General features: G+C 36.4%; 3 protein-coding genes across 6 annotated transcripts; 2 read left to right on the plus strand and 1 right to left on the minus strand.

The window, feature by feature from the left end:
• The first annotated feature begins 1,736 nt into the window (after positions 1-1,736).
• Positions 1,737-5,280, plus strand: LOC109165571 (protein FAR1-RELATED SEQUENCE 8-like). 4 transcript variants are annotated; one of them, XM_019314400.1, is made up of 4 exons: positions 1,737-1,880; positions 2,538-2,689; positions 2,810-5,078; positions 5,137-5,280. In XM_019314400.1, the coding sequence occupies exons 2-3, from the start codon at positions 2,678-2,680 to the stop codon at positions 5,030-5,032; spliced, it is 2,235 nt and encodes a 744-aa protein (XP_019169945.1). In that variant the 5' UTR covers positions 1,737-1,880; positions 2,538-2,677; the 3' UTR covers positions 5,033-5,078; positions 5,137-5,280. The 4 variants fall into 4 exon arrangements, with proteins under 4 accessions (XP_019169945.1, XP_019169947.1, XP_019169946.1 ...); XM_019314402.1 differs by having other exon boundaries at positions 2,538-2,551; XM_019314401.1 differs by having other exon boundaries at positions 2,538-5,078.
• Positions 5,281-8,076: 2,796 nt separating this feature from the next.
• On the plus strand, positions 8,077-11,239 carry LOC109165573 (protein FAR1-RELATED SEQUENCE 6-like). The gene is made up of 2 exons (XM_019314404.1): positions 8,077-8,177; positions 9,244-11,239. The coding sequence occupies exon 2, from the start codon at positions 9,244-9,246 to the stop codon at positions 11,230-11,232; it is 1,989 nt and encodes a 662-aa protein (XP_019169949.1). The 5' UTR covers positions 8,077-8,177; the 3' UTR covers positions 11,233-11,239.
• A 266-nt stretch (positions 11,240-11,505) lies between these two features.
• On the minus strand, positions 11,506-14,370 carry LOC109165572 (zinc finger BED domain-containing protein DAYSLEEPER-like). Its single transcript, XM_019314403.1, has 2 exons — positions 14,196-14,370; positions 11,506-13,660 (listed from the first exon to the last, which is right to left on the minus strand). Exon 2 carries the CDS (start codon positions 13,648-13,650, stop codon positions 11,620-11,622), a length of 2,031 nt encoding a protein of 676 aa, XP_019169948.1. The 5' UTR covers positions 13,651-13,660; positions 14,196-14,370; the 3' UTR covers positions 11,506-11,619.
• Between the last annotated feature and the right edge of the window lie 12,344 nt (positions 14,371-26,714).

Consider the following 26,714-nt stretch of genomic DNA (forward strand, 5'->3'; position numbering starts at 1 on the left):
ATTTTACTAATAGTCTCTCAATCTTATACAAGATTTATTTATTGAGATTTATCGCTCTCTAGCATGTAAGGAGGCGCTATCTTGGCTCAAAGATCGTGGTGTCCTGTCCGTAGATGTCTTTATTGATTGCTCGGAGTTGCGGTGGTTTTTATCCCCTTCACGCCCGCCGTCTCTGTCATACGTAGGTTTGGCGGTCAATGATTGCAAGGAGAAGTTATCAACTTTTGTTCTCTATTCGTTAAATCTAGTGCCACGTTCGGCTAATTTACTAGCACACTCTTGCTGTTTCAGCCTCTTCTCAAGCTAATAGTATGTACTGGGACGGTGTCCCTCTGACTCAATTTCTACTTTGATTTTAATATATGCAGCTATTTATCCTTCAAAAAAATATAGTGTGATTTAAAGGCTATTATACATTAAAAAAAAAAAAAAAAAAAAAAGACAGATTGATAATTTTAAATTTGGTAACTAGTGTTGATAATGTCATTTTAATGGAGCAACTAAAAACAAACTTTATTATTTTTTCAAAGAATATATTTTCCTAGGGGCAAAATAGCAACACACAAAATTGCAATTTTTTGTGTGTGAATGCTACTGACTCTATTTTTTGTCAATAATACCTCCACTGAGGCTCGATTCCACAATCCCCCACTTAAGAAAGTAAACTTGGTGTCGTTGGACCACAAGGTCCTTGCACAAAATTACAATTTGTTAAAGATATCATTGCAAAAAAAGGCAAATAAGTCTCTAAATTTTATACGAACAATCAATTAGACATATAAACTTTTAAAAGTGGTAATTAGACACATTAACATGTCATTTTTGTGCATCAAAGTTCAAGAATGGATTATTGACTTATAATAGCTAGACATGAGTTCTAGAGTAGTGTTGAAAAAAGACGTTAGGTGCTCGATATTTTTTTAAAAAGCAAAATGATCAAAACCTAAACTAAAACAAAATAAATAAATAACAAATAAAATAAATAAGTAAATAACATACATGTACTCCTGTAGGTTGAGTCGGCGACTGGCGGAGGCGAAGGTGTGGGCGTCACAGAGGCAGAAAACTAGAAGTGCAGACTGCAAATTGGCGTGGTTGAATTCGCGATTCTTTGTGATTTTATTTTTTTAGGGGTTATTCGCCAAAAGGACGTCGTTTTGGCAAATATCCCTTTAAAAAAAAATTAGGTTGAGACGATTCGACCGGCTAAGCAGCCAGCCACGGAGGAGGCTAATTTCGGCATTCCTCAACGCGACTGGCGCTACCTAGCGCCTGGACGCGATTTTTTTCAACACTGTTCTAGAGAGGTTCCAACTAGCTCCAACAACTGAAATAGACAACAAGCGAACGTCAAACGAAAGAATGAAAGGAAGAAGCTGCATTCTTCGTCAACGAAGGAGGCGACTGCGAATGCCTCCTTTTGGGGAAAGCGACTAGTATGTCGTCTTCTTCATTTAATGAAGTGATAGACAACTATTCGTCGATTGTTGATTTTATTTTCAAATCTAGTCAAAATCTTAATGATGGACTATTATAGGTCAATAATTAGTTCTTGAATTTCAATACAAGAAAATGACACATTGATGTGTTTAATTATAACTTTTAAAAATTTAAGCGTCTGATTGACCTTTTAAGTTTGTGGTCTATATCATTTAATCATTTGACCTTTTAGATGATAAGAAGGGGTTTAAGTGAAACAGATAAAACTTTCGGGGACCAAAGCGTGAAAAAATGAAAATCATTAGCTGGTTTAGGGTGAAATTGATAATCTCTCAGACTTTGACAAAACTCGTGGGATGTTCTCTGCAATGATGGCCGACGGCAGCTCGTTTTCTCCGGCCGGCGATGGCTTATCTCCCAACCACGATCTCGAGATCACTGTAAGTCCCTCTCAACTCCTCTAGAAACTCATCCTTGTATTTCTTGTTAGCTTCTCTCTGATTAATTTTATCATTGCACCTAGAAATTCTCCTTTTCCCCTTATATTTTCCTATATACTCTCCGTTGGCTTTTATCTATATTTATTACTTTCCTTGAGTTTCAACTTTTCCATGCAAATTCTACTGTGCATAGCAAATGTATGATTGTTCATCATTTATCGTAGCTGTAACGTCAAGAGTACATAGCAATCAATACTGACAATACTATCGTAAATTGCCTGGAAATTGCAAGCAGTGGAATAGTTATGTATGATGTAAATTGTTCCAACTGTCAACTAAATTCATGAAGAGCAAAATGATTCATGATCCGTTCATTTTAATTTCAAGCATTTTGTTTATGTGGCATGACAATTAGAAAAAAATGTGGCTATCATCTGTTCAATTTTGATGTGGATTGCTATTATTTGCTTTCCCCTACTGTTTGATTTAATTTAAATGTCTTCTGTGTTTGAAGAATGTGCGACTCTCGTATTCATAATAATGATACTCCATATATAATTTTGGTTATTTGACACCTAAAAGTCAGCTGGATATTTTGTTTTGAACTGTGGATCTACTTTGGGGAATTTTTTTAATGAGAATTCAATTTTCATGTAGATGCACAGCATGAGGTATGGATTTATGGGCTTTTAGCTGCCTTACTAGTGAAGTGTGTTTTTTCGTCTCATCATAATGCGATGACACATTGAGTAGTTCTCAACAATGACAACATTGTCTGTTAACATTTGAGAAAGAGTATGCATTGCAAGGTTGAAGTAGTAAATTAAGAGTCTAAACCATCTTCAGCCATATAATTGACCGGTGCTCTTCATTTATTATGGTCGTGCTTCTGACATTCTGCATTCTATTCTATCTTCAAATGATTCCAGATGGAGGAAGGTTTAGAAAACAGTGAGCAAGTAATTGGGGATGAGATCAGTGACCACGAGGTTGAAAGTGAGGGAGTGTTTGATATTGAGGGCAATGACCTCGAGAATGATGGTGACCACATTCTCATGATTGATAGCAATGATCTTGATAATACTGCTGAGCAAGTGCTTGAGTTTGAAAGCAGTGGACATGATAACAGTGAACATGTGCTGGAATTTGGAAGCACTGATGAAGGGCATAACACCAATCAAATTTTGGAGATCCAAAGCAATGAGCCAAATTGTACAGATGGTGATGCAACAATATTTCATGATCAAGATGGTGGTACGTCTCAGAAGAAGTCTTATCTGCCGCCAGTCGTGGGCATGGAATTTGAATCCTATGAAGATGCTTATAATTATTACAATTGTTATGCCAAGGAGCTTGGTTTTGCTATCAGGGTGAAATCTTCATGGACAAAACGGAACAGCAAAGAGAAGCGTGGTGCAGTGCTTTGCTGCAATTGTGAGGGTTTCAAGACAATGAAAGAAGCAAGTACTCGAAGAAAGGAAACGAGAAGAGGATGTTTAGCAATGATACGTTTGAGGCTGGTGGATTCCAACAGATGGAGGGTGGATGAAGTTAAACTTGAACATAACCACCCGTTTGATCCTGAAAGGGCACAGAACTGCAAATCACACAAGAAGATGGATTCTGTAGCAAAAAGGAAGTTAGAGCCTGCAGTTGATGTGGAAGTGCGAACAATCAAATTGTACCGATCTCCCACTGTTGATACATTGAACTATGGAAGCTCAAATGAAAGAGACGTTGGCAACTGTATTGATGCCTCCAAGCGCTTGAAAGTTAACAATGGTGATTTCCAACTCATATGCAATTTTTTTTCTCGGATGCAGCTCACAAACCCCAACTTCTTCTATATCATGGATCTAAATGATGAAGGGAATGTCAGGAATGTTTTCTGGATTGATTCTAGGTCCAGGACTTCATATTCATATTTTGGTGACGTGGTACTGGTTGACACGACATGCTTGTCCAAAAGTTATGAGATCCCACTGGTAGTATTCTTTGGAGTAAACCACCATGGAGAAGCTCTTTTACTGGGTTGTGGTTTGCTTGTAGATGAAAGTTTTGAGACATACATTTGGGTGCTAAGAGCATGGCTAACATGTATGTCAGGGCGTCCTCCACAGACCATCATCACAGACCGCTGCAAGGCCTTGCAAAATGCAGTATCTGAGGTTTTCCCTAGGGCTCATCATTGTCTTTGCTTGTCACTTGTCATGCAAAGTATTGCTGAGACATTAGTAGAGTTGGAGCAACCAGAACTGTTCTACACTGTACTTAACAGGGTTGTATATAACTCACTAAAAGTTGATGAATTTGAAATTGCCTGGGAGGAAATGGTTCAACATTTTGGCATTAGCAGCCATGAATGGCTTCAAAAATTGTATGAAGATCGTGAAAGATGGGCTCCTGTTTACCTGAAAGATACATTCTTTGCTGGAATGTCTGTCTCTCAGCCAGGTGTGTCCGCGAGCCATTTCTTTGAAGGTTTTGTACATAAAGAGACCAATTTGAAAGAATTCTTTGATATTTATGAATTGATACTGCAAAGGAAGCATCAGAAAGAAGCCCTCGATGATCTTGAGTCAAAAGAGTTCAACCCTGTGTTGCGAACTAGATGCAATTATGAGTTACGGCTGTCTGAAATGTACACAAAAGAAATATTCTTGAGCTTCCAAGTTGAGGTGGCATTGATGTCTACTTGTTTTAGCGTGTCACAAATCCACACCAATGCACCAGTGATCACATACATGATCAAAGAACAAGACACTGCTGGAGATACAAGGGATGAAAGAAACTATGAAGTTATGTACGATAGGGTAGGACAAGATGTACGCTGCATGTGCAGTTGTTTCAACTTCAAAGGTTACCTATGCCGCCATGCATTATGTGTGCTTGACCATAATGGCGTAGAGGAAATGCCAAATCAGTACATTCTTTCACGGTGGAGAAAGGATTTCAAACGCCTGTATTCACCAGACCTCGGCTCCAATAACATCGACATTTCTAACCCTGTGCAGTGGTTTGACCACTTGTATAGGCGTGCTCTTCAAGTTGTTGAGGAGGGTATGGCTTCTCAAGATCATTATATGGTTGCTTGGCAGGCATTCCAGGAGTCTCTGAATAAGGTTCGACTTGTTGCAGATAGACATGGATAAGCATAGTCAAAGATGTAACATCTTTAATCTTTTTTAAAAGATTATTCTTTTTTTTTTTTTTTTTTTTTTTTTGGGGGGGGGGGGGGGGGGGGGGGGGGGGTTAGCTTGTATTTGTATACAATCATCACTCAGTTCTACATACTTTTGTACAGTGCAGTATTGAAAATTGTAATTTAGTCTCTAAGTTATAGCCAATAGCAATTTTAGTTTAAAATTGTTTTGTGATCATGTGATTCCTGAATTGCTAAGAGCCACCCAATGGTTATAATTTCTTTTTAATTTTTTGTGGGTCTTAACATTTCACATCAATCTTCACTATTTAAAAAAAAATAAATAAATAAAATAAAAATAAAAAAACTAGTAATTTAACTATTTAAGAGTATCACCATTGATCATTTGGGTTTGAGTTTTTCTCTAACGGAAAAACTCAAATTGAGTGATATGAGTTTTTTGACAAAATTAAAAATCAAGTGCTTTTGCTGGTAAATATTTTTTTTTTTTAACAGAGAAATAAATAGCGAGTGAGAAACACAACTCTTAGCGAGTGCATTTCATCCGCGGCCACTCAGGAACTTGATTTTAAAAAAAAAAAAACAATAAATATTATTTTATTTTATGCAAAATTAAATATTTTAAAATTTTAATTATTTTCATGTTGAATATGCAAAACTTTTTATTTTATTTTATTTTTAATTTAGAAATTCGTCATCAAAATATAGCCTATCTATATAGCATCAATTTCTCGTGATTTTGATTTCATCATTGATAGTAGTGATGAATCAATTAGAGAAGAATGGTCACAAACATGACCAAGTTAACTCACAAGTTCCTTGAAATGTGACAAAGTTTTTCTCTGTCAAGACATTAAAGAATGTGTGTGAGTATTTCCATAACGATTGTGAGTTAGGCCACACTCGCTTAGTCAAAGATTACTTCGCCGATGACTCGATTTTCCAAGATGTGTTTAGCCAACTATTTCAAATGAGAAAACAATTATTTATGTGCATAGTCGATGCATTGCAAAGTCAATTTGAATATTTTCAACTCAAGGTAGATGTTGCTAGGAAAAAAGGTGTATCTCCCCTAAAAAATAAACTGCAACTATTCGTCAATTAGCTATGGAGCACCGGATGACACAATGGATGATTACCTACGCATGACTAAAAAAACTACCGTAGAATGCTTATTCAACTTCTGTCAATGTATCATTGATGTTTTGGAGGTCAATACTTGTGAAGGCCAAATACCGAAGACATCATATAGGTTATTTGACACAACTTCCCTAGAATGTTGGGGAGCCTTGATTGCATGCACTAGTAATAGCGAAGTTTCTTAGTAGCTTGGAAAGGGCAATTTACACAGGTTGATCATGAAGTTTCAACCGTTATACTATAAACGGTTGAATTTGCAGACTTATGGTATGACATGCATTATTCGGCATCACATGAGCTACGAATGAATTAATGTGTTGAATCAATCATCTTTATTCGATGATGTCTTGCAAGGATATATATGTACTAAAGGTTAGTTTTATTGTGAATGATACAAAATATAAAATAAAAATAAATAAAAATAAATAAATAAAAAAAAGGGTACTGCCTTACATACGGTATCTACCTCGCGTGGTCGATGTTTGTGAAGAGCTTTCCATATCTAATAGACCACAAAGGAAAACTATTTAAAGAAAGACGAGGCGAAAAGAAAGGATATGAAGCGTACATTTGGGGTGTTGCAAGCTCATTGGATTGATTAGTGGTCTTGCACGATTTTGGTACAAAGAACACTTGACATAAATAATGTATGTATACTTGCATTATTTTACACAATATGATTCTTGAGGATGAAGACGATGGCGTAACTAATTGGGTAGACGAAGATAGATAATTCTATTATAAAAGGTTTTAAAGTATATATGTCTTCTATGGTCCTATCAAATGGAGTAAGATGTGATAGAGAATGACTAGTTTACTCAAAAGAGCTTGATAAAGTTTTTTTTGTTTTTGTTGCAAAATCTTTGAAAAGTGTATTGGTAGAGGTCAATTAACAAATGAGGGTTTCAGTGATTGGTCTCATATTGGTGAAAGACTCCGAGAACATGAGACATGTATGGAGCATATTAAAAATATGACGACTTGGTATAATTTGCGTCAAAGGTTTAAAAAAAATCAAACCATTGACAAAGTCACTCAAGAATTAATTGAGAAGGAGAAAGATCATTGAAAAAAAGTTTTGTTAAGGACTCTTTCTTTTGTCAAGTTTCTTGACACACGTAATTTAGTCTTTCGTGGTACTAATGAGAAATTGTATCAAGATGACAATGAAAACATGCTAATGAACCATGTAGGCAAATTAGATAGGTTACTTGTTAGAAACTTGCTTAAAATGTTAGATGAAAAATAATTGAGAGTATAATAACCTAAATGAACCACATTTTAATTCATGGTGCTAAATTATGTTGTGGAACCGTGCCCACCTTGTACAAGGGGGCACAGTTTATTATTTTTTTAAAAATTTTTTTTTCACTTGTTGTTAACGATGTTTCTCTCTTCGAAATCGCACAGTTTAAAAATTATGAATCTATAGTATTAAGTTTGTGCACATGTGATAGAGCTATATGTTCATAATTTTCGATGTTCATATTCCCAATTGTTGAACTATGTATTCATAAATCACAGAACTATATGTTCATAATTTGATAACTATACAATTTAGAAATTATGAATCTACAGTACATATATTATGAATCTGCAATAAAAATTATGAATTTACTATATAAAAATTATGAATCAAATTGTATTTAAATTATGAATTTACGGTTTAGAAATTATGAATCTACAGTATAGATGTTATGAATCTACAATATTGAAATTATGAATTTACATTTTGGAGGATAATGATATCACTAATGACACCGTTATTTAACCACATAAAAACGGCGTCGTTTGGAACCTTGCAAGGTGGGCACGATTCCACAGCATAACGTTCCCTAAATGAAAGTACATTCGCCTGTTTGACAATTCTGCCCTTAGTTTTAATGAGTATGCGCTGCGAGTGCTCGGTGCAGGAAACACGACTCACAAAGAAGAGAATCACAGCACACTCGCTTCCGGTGGCTGCTCCGCCTTCAGCTACACTTCCATTACCGGTAACTGTCTCTTCTTGTCCCTCCTCCTCATTCCACAGCCCAAAGGTATCGTTCTGGTCTATTTTTATTTATTTATTTTGTGTATTCACATTTCACATTTGTGCTAAGTGTTTTTTTTTTTTTTCTGGGCAGTAATTTGAGATTGCAATTTTCAGTTGATGAATATACTCGTAACTATTCTTTTTTTCTGTTTGGAAAACAATCGTCAAAGGAATTCAGTAAAGTTTGTGCCTTTTTTCGTTATCTCATGTAAATAGAATTTGACCAAATTGTTAGCAATTGAAGTAGGTAAATAAATTGAACATCAAAAGCCTTTTGGGCGAGGGGGTTAGCTTGGCAGGTGATTACTCGTACAGAAATGGTAGTTTGTGAAATCCACTCACCATGGCCAAGTGATGAACCACTATTAGTACTTTATTTAGGCAGCAATGCCTCTAGAAATTGGCATACCCTAGTTATCCTTGATTTGCAAAGGCAGTATTTATATTGAAACTAGGTGATTATGGTTACCCTTATATCCAAATAGTTTACATCCTCCTTTGATTTGAAAGTTATCCCATTTGTAGTAGTGAAGAGTTTTTCGCACTTTTGGTCCCACGACTATAGTGGCACTATCAGGATTGATTCACGCTTTCAAACCTTGCAATCTCGGTCCAAGGCTATTGTTTTTTTTTTTGCAAAAACGTTCCTTCCGACCCATTTTCCGGCCCGCTTTTGCCGGAAATGGTTCTTACTCCGGTGAGAAATTGACGGAAAATGGACCGGAAGGACAATTTTTGCAAAAAAAAAAAAAAAAAAAAAAAAAACAATAGTCGTGGACTGAGATTGCAAGGTTTGAAAGTCGTAGATCAATCATGATAGTGCCACTATAGTCGTGGGACCAAAAGTGTGAAAAACTCTAGTAGTGAATCATAAATTTATTGATTCAAGAATTGTAAGTTATGTTGGTGTGAAGGTTACAAAGTGAGATGGTGAACATTTTTGCTTCTTGTTGATAAACTATGCATTGCAATTCTTACAATTGATAGTTGTAACAAAGGGGTGATTGTTGCTTCCAAAATTTCAGATGGATGAAGTTTCACTGAATACCGAACCTGTACTCGATGACGAGACAGAGGAATTTGAGATTGATGGAGATTGTGCGATGACTGAATTTGTCGGCCAGTCTGGTGTTATTGAAGGTGAAAATCCCCTGCCTCCTGCTGTTGGAATGGAGTTTGAAACATATGACGATGTTTACTACTTTTACAATTGTTATGCTAAAGATCAAGGATTTGGAGTTAGGGTGAGTAATACATGGTACAGAAAGAGCAAAGAGAGGTATAGAGGAAAGCTAAGTTGTAGTAGTGCTGGTTTCAAGAAAAAAACTGAAGCAAACAAGCCCAGACCAGAAACAAGAACTGGTTGTCCTGCAATGATAAAGTTCCGATTGATGGAGAGCAAAAGGTGGAGACTTATTGAAGTTGAACTTGAGCACAACCACTTAATACATGCACGGGGTGGGAAGTTCTATAAATCTCACCGGAACACGACACTTGGAAGTAAGAGACCGTTACAGGTGGATGGTGCTGAAGTTCAAAAAATTATGTTGTTTAGAACAGTAATTGTTGATACTAGTGAAAATGGAATCACAAGTGTTGATGAAAATGAATTTAGGAACACTGAAGATCAGCCCGGTAATCAATTAAGTCTTAAACCAGGGGATGCTCAAGCAATTCATGATCTCTTTGCTCATCTTCAGCTAATAAATCCAAATTTCTTTTACGTAATGGATCTTAACGAAAGGGGACGTTTGAGAAATGTCTTTTGGGCAGAAGCAAGGTGTAAGGCTGCATATAGTTATTTTGGAGATATAGTGTCAATTGACAGTACTAGTTTGTCAGACAAATACGAGGTACCACTGGTTGTATTTGCAGGAGTGAACCACCATGGACAATCTGTGCCACTAGGTTGTGGTTTGGTCGCTGGTGAGACCATAGAGTCATTTGTATGGCTGTTGAGGGCATGGCTGACATACATGGTAGGACGCCCTCCGCAAACTGTTCTTATTGGCCAGTCTAAAGCTATGCAGACTGCAGTTCTTGATGTTTTCCCGAGAGCTGCTTATTGTACTCCTTTATCTGACATCATGAAGAAATTTTCTGATGAACTGGGAGGGTTGCACGAGTACGAAGCAATTAAGGCATCGTTTACGAAAGCAATTAGCAATGCATCGAGAGTAGGCGAGTTTGTAGCAGCTTGGGAGGACATGATGGGAAGCCATGGAATTCAGGGTCAGAAATGGCTTCAAACATTGTATGTAGATCGTAAACAATGGGTGCCAGCTTTTTTGAAAGATGTATTCTTGGCAGGGGTATTCGAAGACAAACTGAGCCCCTTTGAAGGGTATTTATCTAAACATACTCCTTTGAAAGAGTTTGTTACCAATTATGTCCAAGCACTGCAGGAAATATATCAAAGAGAATCGTTGGCTGATATGGAATCCAGAGATCCTAATTGTATGTTGAAGTCGAGATTTCACTTTGAAGCTCAGCTCTCAAAACTGTACACTCGCGCCATATTCAAGAAGTTCCAATGTGAAATAGAGGGAATGTTTTCGTGTTCAAGCACAAAACAAGTGCGCATTGATGGAGCAGTAATAACACACGTAATCAAGGAACATAGAGCAGAGGATGACGTTCGAGAAGCAAGAGATTACGAGGTTGTGTTGAACATGTCAGACACAGAGGTTGTTTGCGATTGTGGGTTGTTCAACTCCAAGGGTTTCTTGTGCAGGCACGCGTTGAGTGTTCTAAGCCAGAACGGCGTAGAAGAGATTCCACCTCAGTACATTCTTCCGCGATGGAGGAAGGATATTCATCGTAGCTATGTTCTTGACAACGGTTGCCATGGCATCGATGTGAACAATCCAGTGCACAGGTACGATAGTTTATACAAATGCGCGATGAAGGTTGTGGAAGAAGGGCAGAAATCTCATCATCATTACAAATTTACAATGGATGCATTGGCTGAGATTCTGAACAAGGTGTGTCTTGAAGGGGATCTTCCAGGTTGAGTGGGGGAAGGTGTGTGTGTGTGTGTGTGTGGGGGGGGGGGTGGGGGGGGGGGGCGTGTGGGGTGTTAATGTATCTAAATGTAGGTGTTACATATGTAAAGTGTTGCATGTAAAGAACTTTGCAACTATTTGTGAGTCAATTTATCTACATATTATGACTACAATAAACTTCACAGCTGAAAATTAAATCACAAGATTAATGTAACACAATGATGGAGTTCCAAAACAGCAAATTATTTCATTGCTCAAAACAACCTTTTGCCTTGATCAAAATTTTAAATTTAATGCAATCTAAAGAAAATATAATGGAAAAAAAAAAAGAATATAATTGACCTATATAACCTTGTGTTTCAAAATTGTCAAAAACAAATTACAATTGAAAGAATACTAATACTCTATTTTAACAATTTCTGTTGGGGTTCCTACTGGCTGTGGTTCCAAAGTCTCATACTGCATCCAATCCTTTGCACATATAAGGGCCTCCAGTGTTGTTGGCCTCAATGAACTTTGGAAACTATCCACATTCCTTTTTACAGTATCAAAGAGGGAATCTGGAGGAACAGTAGAGACTGGAATAGACAAAATATCAGATGCCATTTTCGAGAGGATTGGGTACTTAAACCTATTCATTTCCCACCAACCTAAAACATCAAAATCTTTGGAATCTTTGGCGCAAGGCATAAGCAATTCGTCAAGATACTGATCTAGTTCTGATTTCATTTGATGCTGGTTGCTTGAAAAATCATTGACATATACATCAAAATCTGAGAAGCAATCTCCATTAAGAAAATTATCTTCTTGAGATGCCTCTGACTTTATATCGGGTTCAATTCCATCTTCCAGAAAAATAGGCGGAGGAAGTGATTGCACAAAATAGTCAAGAAATAGCTCATGCAATCCATCATCAACAATCCTGATCCAAGTCTCCGCTTCTCTGTCATAAATCTTTGAAAAGCTATGCTCCACAAGCTTCATCTTGAACCTAGGATCCATAACGGCTGCAACAGCTAATACAAGACTGCAATCTTTCCAATATTCATCAAATGTCTCCTGCAACGGTCTCGTGAAACTGCTAACAAAATGGTCATGGCTAGACGCTGCATGCTTCAGCTTAAGCTGAATTGTACACACTTTATTATAAAACACATTGGCCGTTGGGTAGGTTGGGCCAGCTAAAACGTTGGCAGCATTAAAGAAAAGATTCAGAAAACTACACAGAATTTCAACCTGTTTCCATTCATCCATTGATAGAGTTACTGTATAATCCGGATCACAAGTATCTAAGCAAGAAAATACTTCCTTTAACTCAGATGCAGCTGTCAGCATCTGATAGGTAGTATCCCATTTTGTATAGTCATCAATTGTTAGTTCCTTCACACTCGGCACTTGAAGCTGCTGTTTCAGTTCAAGAAACTTTTTCTCATGGGCATCTTCTGTTTTCACATACTTAACACTTTGACGAACTTTCTCAACAATGTGTGTCATGGACTCTAATGCATCTTTTGCAAGCTGGCTCAAAACTCGGGCATAACAATTTCCAATTACAAGCTGCCCATTGAGGATAAGATTTTTTATTGACAATAAACTCCTTAGATTGTCTTTAACAGCTTCTTTTGCAAATGACTGATCAAGAGTCACAGTGAATAGCTTGTTCTCCAAACACCAATCAACTAGACAGGTAGCCACAGCATGACCAAAAGCAAAATCTGATTCAGGGAAAGGTACCTTGATAACATTAAGAAGACGCCGATGAAATTTCCACTGGAAGTCAATAAAATATCCAGTTAGCACTACATAGCTTATGCTTTGAGCTGAAGTTCTTATATCCAATGTAAGACTAATCCGCCCTGGAATTCCATTAAGGAGGTTCAAAATGCTCTGTTTACCTCTGGAATAAATACTCATAACAATCTCTTCAATGGCAGCAACACTTGAATTAAATTGCGGCTGAAGAGTCTGTGCAAAGTTAATAAATCCAGTGTCTTCTACAATGTGAAGTGGGTAGTCATGCTCGATTACCATTTTGGCAATCATATAATTGCAGGTGTTCTGATCAAAAGGAGTACTTGTTGATGTGGAAGTTGCTCTGGAGTATTTTCTTCGTCTATCAGCACCATTAGCAGTAGCCTGAGTTTGGGAAGCAGGATTGTAGGGAGCTAATTGATTTGTATCCTGGTTGAGCCGACTCACAGGACATATACCCAAGTCAATGTGCCGTTTAAGGTGGCTAGTGCCTGCTAATTTTGTGCCACTAACATAAGCAAATGATTTTCTGCAGTGGTTACAATAGGCCTTCGTAGAGTCACCATTAATAGGTCCAAGGGTAAAGTGTTCCCAGACAATGGATTTCTTTCTCCTGCGTTTATTAGGTTGTCTCTCTGAATTGGCCAATTCATTATTATCTGTAGGGGTATCCATTTAGAAAGCCCTTCAAGTAGAAAAGAGAATATAAGCAAATAAACTACAACTTTAGAAACTAAAGCTTAAATGCATGTGATCAACTGTGAGACCAGTTCAAGAAACTCCAACACACTTCATCATGTTCAGCAACCAACTCATATATAAAAAGCAAAAAATAAATAAATAAAAAGTTGCTTCTCCATCCCCTCCACGAAAAAAGTTCCTTTTATTAATCCATTAACTGTCTCTTCCCCTCCAACCGAACCCAAAATACATCAAATTTAAATAAAATATCCAATTCTTCAATGATAAAATTTCATCAAACTCAAAACTATGCCACATAAATCCCTATATTTCCCTCACATTAAACCTTCCAAATTCCCATTCCTAAACCTCTGGAAGCCCATACAAATTTCAGAATTAACAGGTAAAAGCAATAGCAGCAAATCAACGGAATAACGGTTAAACATATAACGAAATCGGAAACAAATACAGATATAAAATAGATAAATAAAAAATACGTAAAAAAAAAAAAAATCACACGAAAAAAAAAAAAAACGTACTTGTGAAGAACTGAGGTCGAAACAAATGGCGTAATGAAGAATCAGAACAACAAGTGCCCACTAGGGTTTAGGGTTTATCGATCAAAGTTTAGAAGTATTTTTGAAATTGTGGAGGGAGAGGGGAGAAGATGATGGGCTTAAGAGTTTCAGAAGTCGAAGGATAAAAGCTCAGAACCCTAATGGACCAAACAATAAAAAAAGCTAGGGCTGATGATGCCTTTATATATTTTGGCCCTTAAACCATCCCGCCGCCATTACGTTTGAGCCCGCGTGTTTCGACTAATCCTAGCCGTTGAGTATTCGAGATCGGTGGTAGAGTCTAAGGGACCCCTTTTTTTTTCTTTTTCTTTTTTTGAATTTTCGTTTCTTAATCCTTGTGACATTCCTATTTCCTAACCCCTTTCTTAAAAAAGAAACAAATATATATATTCCTAATCCTAAAGACATTCCTACTGTGATTATTTATTATGGAACCTAAATACACCTTCAGTTTTTTTAGAGTTGTTTTGCTTGAGTAAAAAAATTTTATTGATTCTTTTTAATTACCAATGAAAAATTATAATGTGGGAAAACCTAAACAACCAAGTACTCAAGCTATACTGCTAAAATCAAGTTTTCGAGTTTAAAGGGGAAAAAAGTAATGGCATTTGGGAGTCACGCACAATACCCAGTTTTTACATGCTTGTTTGGCGCTCGAAGTTGTTGCCAGCCTAACGACAACTTATTTTCTCTGATTTTCTTGTTGCCAAGACACTAATCGACCGATTAATTATTATTTCCTTTAAAAAAAAATAAGTTATTTCACTCAAAACGATACCGTTTTGAGTGAAATAACTCTAAATTGTTCAAATTCTAGATGTTTTTTATGTTAATATTTAATATTTTAGTATTAACTATACCGTTTTGAGTGAAATAACTCTAAATCATATTTTTCTTATTTACTTATTTTTTAAAGTTTTTTTTTTAATTTGATTTTTGTATTTAATAGTACTTATAATAAAAATTTTAAACATATAAATTTAATATACTAATGCTAAACTTAATATTATAAAAAATTAAATTATAAATAACTTTAATCAAGTTTCATTAACCGAACTATACACATAAAATATGATAGATGGAGTAACAATTATAATAACAATTAAAAATCGTAAATACTAATAATTAATTAAATAAAAATAGTTTATGTAAAATGGGTGGGGTCACCCCAAAAAAACAATAACAATAACCTTTAAGAAGATGGATTTTTAAAGATGAATAATATTTTTTTTAAAGCAACCAAAACGGCTATATTAATGACTCAAATTGTTCAAAAATGATAGGGGTACATCAAGCCATTCAGAATGGGACGACCACGCCCGATCCGCTTTAGCAGAAATGAATGATATAGTAGAGTTTAATGTGAAATATTATTAAGTGCAAACAACTTAGAAAAGTCCCCAACTGAGAAGTTCTTATAAAATTTAATAAATATAATTTTGTTGTTCTCCTCTTTTAAGTTGAAGACATGTCGTAAACAATTTATCTTCATCTATATTTATTTAAAATAAAATATTGGCCAAAATTATTTTTCCATCTAGTGTGAAATGAAAATGTAAATGATAGGTTTGCAAAAAAAAAAAAAAATAAATAAATAATTGCAATTAAATGTAAGGGCATGTTTGTTGGGAGGACAATATAATTGATAAGAGTACATTCTCCCCCGTCTTCAATGTATGAACGGTGAAAAATTCTTAAATTTTAATTTTTTTTTAAAATATTAATTACTTTTTACAATGTAGTATATGTTTTATATATACTTTTCAATATTTTTTCGCCCAAAAAATTAATGCTCCCATCACTGAGATTCGATCCTATTACCGCCCATTTGAAATGCAATGCATACATCCGAGCCATTTAAATTAGTTTGGATAATGTGTTTTTTCAAATGTTAGATAGATGGCTATCATTTAATGTTATATTCATTTTTTTTAGTGATGAATTGGAGTTTTGACGTTTTGTATTGCATATTAGGAGTAGTTTTTGTTGTAAGATGCATTCCGAGCACATTTTTTCAGGAGGAAACAATAGATGTTGTGGAAGATGAATATAGAATAGTATCCTCTCAAACCACATCTAGAATTATACATAATGATGTTGGGTAGTTAGGAAAGTTATAACTTTTTTAAAAAATTAAAATATGACAAAAGTAATTTTCTATGTATGATGAAGTCTTTAACTTGAATTGAAAAGTTTGAGCAATTAGGAATCATATTTTTCTTTAAAATATAATAAATTCGGTCTATGGAGGTATGATTCTTTTTCTAATGTAACTGGAAAAATATAAAATTTATTCAATCACATAATTATCATTTTTTTTTGTTAGATTTTAAACAAAAATTATAAATATATCATAATTTTCTCATATAATATTTGCTATTGTTTTACATATATTTGTAGAATTGTAGATGTGCCAAACAAACGAGTTAGCCCGAAATTCAATCCAAGCCTGACCTAGTGGGCCAGCCCATCCCAATTCATTTGTTATAATAGGGGGACTAGGACTAGCTAGCTCGTTATATAGACTTATCAACTTTACTTCCTAATAACATCAATCTTTACTCCTAAAACCTTATTCATAAGGTTAATAATGACCATTCTGGTGTCATTACATACAAGAAATTGAATGGTCAATGTTTCTCAATAGCATAATAGGAGTTTTAACGTTCAATGTTAGTTCATGATTGAGAACACCATAGCATTTAATTCCATTTAAAAATCCAAGCATGTGCACATTAGCTAGCAAACCAACACTGACATTAAGTTTGTAAGCACTAGAATAAACCTTAGTTGAGTTGGTCGAGTGGTTAGCTTGATAACCACAATATTCTAAATTTAACTCTTTGTAAAAACTATTTATTAACCTTCTCGATTTGAGTCAGTCAGTTTACCTCATTGTGATCTTTTGTCAACTAAGGTCACAACTATTCACAAGACAATCTTCACTTATAGAGTACATTTAAGTATCTGTTGCAAGTTTTCTTGAAAATCAAAGATTTGTAAGCATTTTCTAAACTCATAAATATATTTATTTCAAATGTGTCCAAAGAACTTGTGGGTTCATTTATAAAGTCAACTATTTCAAGATTTGGTGTCAATATTATCCTCTTTTCCAAATATGTTGGATCATGAATATTTAATTGTTTGATAAAAGCAATAATACTTTTTCTCCAAATTAAGTTATGTATGCTATTACTTTAAAAGCATACATACTTGATGGGGCAGGGGGCCTCGAAATCTATTTTATTTGAGAAGATCTTGGTTCAAGAAGAGTGAACAATTGTTATGTCATGGACTCGGGCTCAGGTCTAAAACGACGCAGTTTGCGCGTGTGAAAATAATAGTGCCGTTAGTGGCACCGTTTCCTCAGTCAATGATTTTTAAACAAAAAAAAAAAAATTGTTGAAAACAACTCAGTGAGTTAATATTCAGTTCTATAATTGTGAATATAGAGTTTTGTAATTGTGAATATAGAGTTAAAAAATTATGAATATTGAGTTCTGTAAATTTGTATATTGAGATCTAAAATTGTGAATATAGAGTTTTTTTTTTTTTTTTTAAACCAAAAAATGATAGATATCATTAATTAAGGTTCAAGCTCAAGACATGAGCCAGGGAAGGAAAAGGGGCCGTAAAATAGTCCATACAGATATCGACAAGGCTTCCCTAGCTAAATAATGGACAATCCTGTTCGCAGAATAGTTTGTGCTTCAAGAATACTCCGCCATATAAAAGAGGCATTGCTACCAAGATGTGCCTCAAGGAAGGTGATGTTTGTGTAATATTTAGGTTTATAGGTATAAGCCAACAAGGAATGAGGGTGATTGATGAGACGCCAGGCTTGTTTACCGAGCATGGCAATATTGAATTCCCTAATCTTTCTGAAGCCCATACCTCCCGAACGTGAATATATAGTTATAAAATTGTGAATATTGAGTTCTGTAATTTTGTATATTGAGATCTAAAATTGTGAATATTCAGTTCTAAAATTGTGAATATAGAGTTCAAAAATTGTGAATATATAGAAACGAATTTTGAAGAAAAACAGCAAGAAATATAATGAAACAATTTTTTAAAAAATTCAGACAGCGTCGTTTTGAAGCAAAACGACACTGTTTTGGACCCGGGTCCACATTGCACAACATAATTTGCAAAGAGTGAATGAGTGGCCATGTTGGGCTTAAAGCGCAAATTTTGCCCTGGAAACGTGTTCACCGTGAATGGTGAACACAAGTCCAAACGACGTCGTTTTTACGCAAAAAAAAATAAAAATAAAAAAATAAAAAATAAAATCGCGGATGTGGAGTTAACGGCGCGCGTTTGATCAAATTATGAATTTTCTGTTATGAGATTATGAATGTAATGTAAATTCATAATCTCATAACAGAAAATTCATAATCGCATAAAAGTAAAATATTTATTAAATTATGAATTTTCTGTTATGAGATTATGAATGTAATGTAGATTCATAATCTCATAACAGAAAATTCATAATTTCATAACAGAAAATTCATAATCTCATAACAGAAAATTTATAATCTCATAACTGAAAATTCATAATCTTATAACAGAAATTCATAATCTCATGGTTCCAAAGTGAATGTGTAGGCATGGTTCCAAAGTGAATGTGCAGGCATGGATTCATAATTTATGAATGTCCGTGATTTCGGACGAGAATGTGTAGGCATGGTTCCAAAGTGAATGTGCAGTCATGAATTCATAATTTATGAATATCCGAAATCATTGCTCACCTCAAATTAAAGTGAAACTGCGAAATGTGAAAATGGAGAAGAAAAGTCACGCAATTAATTAAGAAAAAAAAAAGATAACGGTGTAATAACACCGTTGGAACCGTGTTCACCATGAATGGTGAACACGGTTCCATGGCATAACGATTGGGCTTAAAGGAGTAAGGGAGCAAAATATAAAAGAAGTATGACCTAAGGTTCAAACTTGCAACTTATGAAATAACGATGATAATATAATTGTGTTGTATTCAATAATAATGTCTGAGAGTACAGGGAGCGAATATATAGAGATGCTAGATAAAATCCTAGTCTAACACGAATAATATAGTCCTAGTCTAATATGAATAATAGAGTCCTAATACTCCCCCTCAAGCACAAGTTTGGTCAGCCAAAACATTGAGCTTGGAACGGAGTAAATTAAAACGTACAGACGAAAGAGACTTAGTAAAAATATCTGCTATCTGATCTTTGGTAGAAATAAAATTGACTTGTAATTCCTTCTTTGCTACTTTATCGCGAACAAAGTGGTAGTCGATCTCAATGTGTTTGGTGCGAGCATGAAACACCGGAATAGCACATAGATAAGTAGCACCCAGATTATCACACCAGAGTTTGGGCGCAGAAGGTGGCGCAAACCCGAGTTCCTTCATCAGAGATACGAGCCAAGTAACCTCTGTAGAAACATCAGCAAGTCCTTTGTATTCTGCCTCAGTTGAGGAACGAGCCACAGTACGCTGTTTTCGACAAACCCATGAGACAAGATTGGTCGCCAAAAACACAGCAAAACCGCTGGTAGATTTTCAATCATCAGGATTGTCAGCCCAATCGGAATCAGAATAAGCATGAATATCCAGAGAGGGGGAGGAAGTAATTTTAAGACCGAGATGTAGTGTCCCATTTACATACCGTAACACCATCTTGAGAGTCGCCCAATCCGCAGTGGAGGGAGAGTGCATGTGCTGACACAAACGATTGACTGCATAGGAAATATCAGGACGAGTTACCGTAAGATATTATAGAGCACCTACAAAGTTGCGATACTGAGTGGGATCAGCATATGGCACCACGACACCAGTCTCGGCCTTCGCGGTTGAAATCGAAGTGGCCACGGGTTTGCAATCAACCATACCTGCCCGCTTTAAAATATCCTTCATATACCGTTGTTGAGACAGAAGCATGCTACCAGACAATGGAATAGTCTCAATACCCAGGAAAAAAGAGGGCACTCCCATATCACGAACGTTAAATTCAAGAGCCAACTTGTCAATAAGATCAGTCACATGAGCCGAATCAGAACCCATAACCAAAATATCATCCACATAAACCATAAAATATAGACGAGTATTTCCATGTGAATATATAAATAAAGATATATCAGTCTTGGAAGGTGAGAAACCAACAGAAACCAGAAAATCATGCAAACGTGTGAACCAAGCACGGGGAGCTTGCTTAAGCCCATACAGAGAACGTTGAAGGAGCTAAACGTGCCCGGGCATCGTTTTGTCTTCATAGCCAGGGGGCTGGCGCATATAAACTGTCTCAGCGAGACTGCCGTTTAGGAAAGCATTGTGTATGTCTAGCTATCGAATAGTCCATCCACGAGAAATAGCTAGGGATAAGAGAAGACGTACCGTAGTCGGTTTAACAACGGGATTAAAGGTCTCAAAGAAATCCTCACCGGCAATCTGATTGAATCCCTTGGCAACTAACCGAGCCTTGTAACGCTCAATCGAACCATCAGCCTTTCTCTTGGTTCCTGATTTAAAGGGAACAAGCCTCCATGTATTGTTGTGCACCAAGGCATTAAATTCCAAATCCATTGCATCCCGCCATTCAGGAAATTTAACCGCTTGAGTAAAACATGTAAGCTCAGGAGTAACAGCAGCAGCAGATAAAGCAACATGATCATGTGGTCCCAAACTTCTCGTATTCATTCCATGAGAGCGAATGGGTGAGGGCGCGGGACGAGACCGACCACGAGGCCGGCCTCTTGGCCGAGGAGCCGGCTGGTCCGTGACTGTTCGCTCGGACTCAGTCACGGGCTCGGCAGTAGCAGACTGCTGGCGGTGGTGGTCAGAAGCGGCTATGGGCGCGGTAGGAGGGTCACGAGCCGTGACAATAGTCGAATCACCACCAGAAACAATTGGTGCAACACCCCACGGCTCCGGGAGTGGTTTTGGAACCTACGAATCCACAGAAGCAACAAAAGGAAAGACAACCTCATCGAATCGCACATGGCGACATATAAAAACCTTGTTAGTGTTAGTGTCTAAACAACGATAGCCACGAAAAGATGGAGGATATCCTAGAAAGACACAAGGGGATGACCGAAACTGTAGTTTGTTGCGATTATAGGGACGCAGATTTGGAAAGCATAAACACCTAAAAACACACAGATATGAATAAGATGGAGGAGACCGATGCAAAAGATAATGAGGAGATTTATCATATAAGACAGGAGTGGGCATTTTATTGATTAGATAAACCGCAGTTTCAAAAGCATAATCCCAAAAACGAGACGGAACAGAGGATTGAGTCATTAATGCTAGTCCCGTTTCAACAACATGCCTATGCTTACGTTCTACCCTGCCATTTTGTTCATGAGTATACGCACAGGATTGCCTATGACGAATACCTAAGGGCGCAAGAGTGGAACCAAGCTTTTTATATTCTCCACCTAAATCAGATTGAAAAGAAATAATCTTGCGAGAAAAGGAACGTTCAACCAGTGACCGAAACTTATCAAATATAGCATACAAATCAGATTTAGCACGCATGGGAGAATACCACATATAACGAGTGTAATCATCCACAAACAACACAAAATATTTAAAGCCAGACGCAGAAAGTAATGGCGCAGGGCCCCAAATATCTGAATAAATTAATTCCAAATGATGCGTACTAGTAGTTTCGACACGAGACAAAGGAAAACGGGAAGATTTTCCTAATTGACAAGAGGAATAGACATTGGGAAGATCACTAGAATTAAATGTACCAACAGACGAAGACTCTAAAATTTTACGTAAGACTCGAGAATGAGGATGCCCCAACCGCATGTGCCAAACGTAAGAGGACCGTGTAGCAACAAATGCAGCAGGGGAAGCAGAAGACGCAGGCCATGTGTAGAGACCCCCAGACGCATGTCCCTTAAAAAGAACCTTCTTGGTCAAAATGTCTTTCACATAGAAACAAAGAGGGTGAAACTCAAAGAAAACATTATTGTCCTTTGCAAAACGCTGGACAGATAATAGAGAAGAAGAGAGATTTGGGATATGCAAAACATCATGTAACTTAAAAGACAAAGAATCAGTAGCTAATGAAGCAGAACCAACATTAACAATAGGCAAACTTGTACCATTGCCGACTCGCAGAGTCTCTGGGCCATCATAACTTGTCGCAGAAGTCATCAAAGAAGAATCATGCGTAGCATGATTTGTAGCACCAGTGTCAGGGAACCACTGATGAGGACCATTGGAATCACCATTATCACCAGAGACGGCCACATTAGCCTGAAAACCCGGAGCCCCTGAATAAAGCCGAAAACAGTTGGCTCTCGTGTGACCAAAACGATTACAAATTTGACACGGATCATCATAACGCCAAAAACAATTGGCTCCCGTGTGGCCGAAACCTTTACAAATTTGACACGGATCATCAATGTCACGTCGTTGACCGGACCGCTTCTCATACGGTGTATCTTGGTCCGATGCCATCGGCTACTGCTACGAAGTGAGGAACATGGATGTTGGAAAAGAAAACCCTAGCTAACTGATACCAGATGAGAATATAATTGTGTTGTATTCAATAATAATGTCTGAGAGTACATAGAGCGAATATATAGAGATGCTAGATAGAATCCTAGTCTAACACGAATAATATAGTCCTAGTCTAATATGAATAATAGAGTCCTAATAATAACAACACAAACACCTACCAATCAAACTACTCAATCATTGTGTATAGAAGTACAACGAACAATACTTATTCAGTCAAAGGGTGTTGGCAGCAAAGTAGTGGGGGTGAAAATGAGACACATGAATGATGTAGATGAAAGGCAAACCAAGACCATACACTTGTCAAGCATCAAGAGGCCGAGACATCTACACTATAAATATGCAGTCTTGTCTCCCCCTTTAGACATCATGGTCTAGTTCATACATTACATCATAGTCCACATGACACGTGGATTTATATATAGTTACAACATTTTTATTTATAGTCTACTACGTGGGATAGAATATTTATTATTTATTTATTTATTATTTGAGTCGCTATATCGAGCATTGTACATATTCTTTTGGACCTAGCGTCCTGGATAATAAAATTACTACCTTCCACCCCCATTTTATACATTTATACATGATTTATGGTGAACTTAGTCTGATAAAACAATCAATACTGATGAGGATATTGGGTATGCGCTAGTAGACCAAACAAGCTGCGCTGTTGGGCCAGGGATGGAGGGGTTATCTGGGCCGGGTAGGGTGCCACGTCGCCAGGCCGGCCGACCGGCACCGGCCGCCGGCGACGTGGCCGCAAGGACCGCCGGCTGGGGCGATGGCGCGCCCAGCGCGTGGCTGTGGCGCCCCCATCGTGGGGATGGGGCGCGCGCTGCTAGGCTGGTCGTGCCGACCGACGACGGCACGGACAGCGCGCGGCCCCGGCGCCCCCATCGTGGGAGCGGGGTGCCACGCCATCGGACTGGCCGGCTGGGCCGCTGGGCGCGGGGGCGATCTCTGGGCGAGGGTCGCACGGGGGTGGGGTGCACATGTGTGCGGGGGTGCATGTAGGAGAGCGGGAGTTTTGGAGGTGTGGTGAACGTGCGGGGTGGTGTACGGGAAAAGAGGGGAGTGGTGTTTAAGTAACGTGGGGCACGTGGAAGTTTGGAAGGGGAGGGGCAAGCTATAAATAGGGATCCTGGACTCCTGGCAAGGGGCAACACAGACACGAACAAGCACTACAGTCTAGTGGTTTTGATCTCGTACCCTCAATCCAGTCATCTGGGTTCGATTCCTATCAATATCATAGTTAGCTATAGCCCTCCTATGGGCCTTGTTCTTTGTATTTGGGCTATCATTTTGGGCATGTACCTCGGTCTTTGTACATTTTGGGCCTAGCGCCTTGATCTATACTTTCGTACCCGGTTTATAGTGGACCCTATCCCAAGAAAACCATCAAATACAATCAACTTACTATATTTTCTTACTCAATTTTTATGGATAAGTTTTTTTGTATGTTTGAGAAGGATAAGTTAATTAGTTTATCAATATTTTTAAAAGTTAAATAGTATTCCGTAGTTTTTTTTTAAAGAAATGAAAAAAAAAAAAAAAAAAGGTAAGCATCATGTACATAGAGGATTCACATTTTTAAAATATCGATGAATTCATAACTAATGCATTATTTAAAAAAAAAAAAAAGAATTATTTACATGCATGTCTTCCTTTATATAATAAAGCTATATGGTTTGGGAAATAATTAATGTTACAATTAATGCCACAACATCATTTATTATAAAAAAATAATAATAATAAAAAAGCACAACATTTAAAAAATAAAATAGCTATATATTATATAATCATATAAAAAATATATACTTTTGAAAAACAAAATAGCTATATATTATATAATCATATAAAAAATGTACTAGGATTATGTGGTTCAATGGTACTCGGGTTGGACTTCCATTTAGAAGTATGTGTGTTCGAGCCTTAGTGGAGGCGTTATTAGCTCTTTGTGTTTCAGTAGGTTGAGAAAGTATATGAACATCTACTACACTCTAATAGAGCTAGTAGCATTCAAAAAAAATATATATAAAAAATGTGTTCAATTAGAGTTCAAATTTACACATACAAAATTTGAAATTTGCTTTCCAAATGTAATTATCTTAGTTATTATTTGTATTGTGAAAATTATAATATAGATGAAATACAATTAAGAATAAATTAATGTAATTATGTAAATTATCTCTATAAGTTTATTTGAATATGCACATAATTAGAGATTATATTAATCATACAAAATTAAAATTTTAATTTTAATTGTAATTTTGTATTCTATAAAAATAATAAATACTTGACCAATGGAAGCTCAAAAATATTATTATATTAAATAATTTAAAATATTTTAATTTTTCTATTTTTTATTTATATTTATAATAACATAATTTTTTTTCCGTGCATCGCGCGGGTGAATTACTAGTTATTAATAATTGTGTAGTAAGATATGAATAAGATTTTTGTTTTTAATAATTTATATATTCATGTATTCGTGTGAATATTGTATAATGACATACTGTTTTTTTTTTCATTTTAACAATTATAACATCTACATATGATGAATTAATATCTTTTTTTTTTAATGAATTAATATCTTATGCATTATAAATTATAAAATTTATTATTGCAACGAGTTGAATGTGAATAGTTTTGAAGATATATATACTAATGAATAACTTAAATCCTTTATTATATAATAAAGGAGAAAATTACACTTTTGGTCCTATGACTATAGGGTGGGTGGTAATTTCAGTTCGTGACTTTTAAAACTAACAAATTTAGTCTTTTTAGTATGTTTTTTTTCACACATTTAGTCCTTCCGGCCAATTTGCCGGTAGATTTTGGCCGGAAAACACATTCATATGTTCATTAATTTTTTTTTTTTGGGGGGGGGGGGGGGGGGGGGGCGTAAAATGGTCTTCTTCGTCCTCCAAGGCCTACACTCTTCTTCGTCCTCCTGGGCCTCTCCTGGGGAAGTGCAGAATGAAAACTAACACAAAGATATAACAAAATCGAAAGAATAAAATGGGAAAAATTTTACTTAAATTAGAAATCCATTTAGCGACAAAAGAAAAAGGCGAAGCTATATGAAATCAGCACACCTAAGAGCCGCAGTAGAGATGATCCTTCTTGTGGTTGGGCGGAAAGACGAAGAATTTGGGAGCTTGTATGCCTGTACTTCCATGGCTACCGCCACAAACCTCAACTTCCAACATTAATAAAACGCGATCCTCAACACGATTTCACCGAAAACACTGAAAATTCTCCCGAAACTCAGCGAAATTCGCCTCGTGCGACGAGAATCCCGACCTGAGAAAAAAAGGGGATAAACGGTTGCTCCATCTTCATCGTTGCTGGAACCAATCACATAAGCATCTCCATATCGTTTTCACCATCCACCATCGCCATTATCTATATAACCATGATAAAAAAAAAAAAAAAAAAAAAAAAAAAAAAAAAAAGAAGGGGCTTCAAATAAATCAATTTATCTTTGCCACCACTCAACAAATTCATTTTTGAATACTTCCATTCTTGAGCATTTCTTTTCTTTATTTTTAAAATTATTTTTAATCAGATGTATAACAGAAGCATATTCCCAGGTTGCTTCCATCCAATATGGTCTAAATGTAGAAGCCACTCCTTCAGCAGTGTCCAAGAATATCATCTTCTGCAGAATTCGGATAAATTTTATAGCGTGAACAACCAAAATAGCAATGTTTATGGCGACATCTTGTTTAGTGTGAGCTGTCGTAGGCTCCCAAATTAAAACCTTACAAACGTAGTAGCCGGAGTAAGGATCGATCCCACGAGGAGTAACTAGTATAACTTTTGTGCTCAATTAAATAGGGGTTTGGAATATATCGAGAGTAAAGATAAAATAAAAGAGAATTTAAATAAACAAGAAAATTTAATTGAACGAATAAAGCAATGAAAATCATATATCGAAAACACTTATA

This window comes from Ipomoea nil, unplaced genomic scaffold (genome assembly GCF_001879475.1).
Source record: "Ipomoea nil cultivar Tokyo-kokei standard unplaced genomic scaffold, Asagao_1.1 scaffold3069, whole genome shotgun sequence".
Classification (NCBI taxonomy): Eukaryota; Viridiplantae; Streptophyta; class Magnoliopsida; order Solanales; family Convolvulaceae; genus Ipomoea; species Ipomoea nil.

Coding starts and splice junctions, on each gene's coding strand:
- LOC109165571 (XM_019314399.1), top strand. CDS start 1,797: ATGTTCTCTGCAATGATGGCCGACGGCAGCTCGTTTTCTCCGGCCGGC. Junction 1,881..2,809: donor ACCACGATCTCGAGATCACT/GTAAGTCCCTCT, acceptor AAATGATTCCAG/ATGGAGGAAGGTTTAGAAAA.
- LOC109165573 (XM_019314404.1), top strand. CDS start 9,244: ATGGATGAAGTTTCACTGAATACCGAACCTGTACTCGATGACGAGACA.
- LOC109165572 (XM_019314403.1), bottom strand. CDS start 13,650: ATGGATACCCCTACAGATAATAATGAATTGGCCAATTCAGAGAGACAA.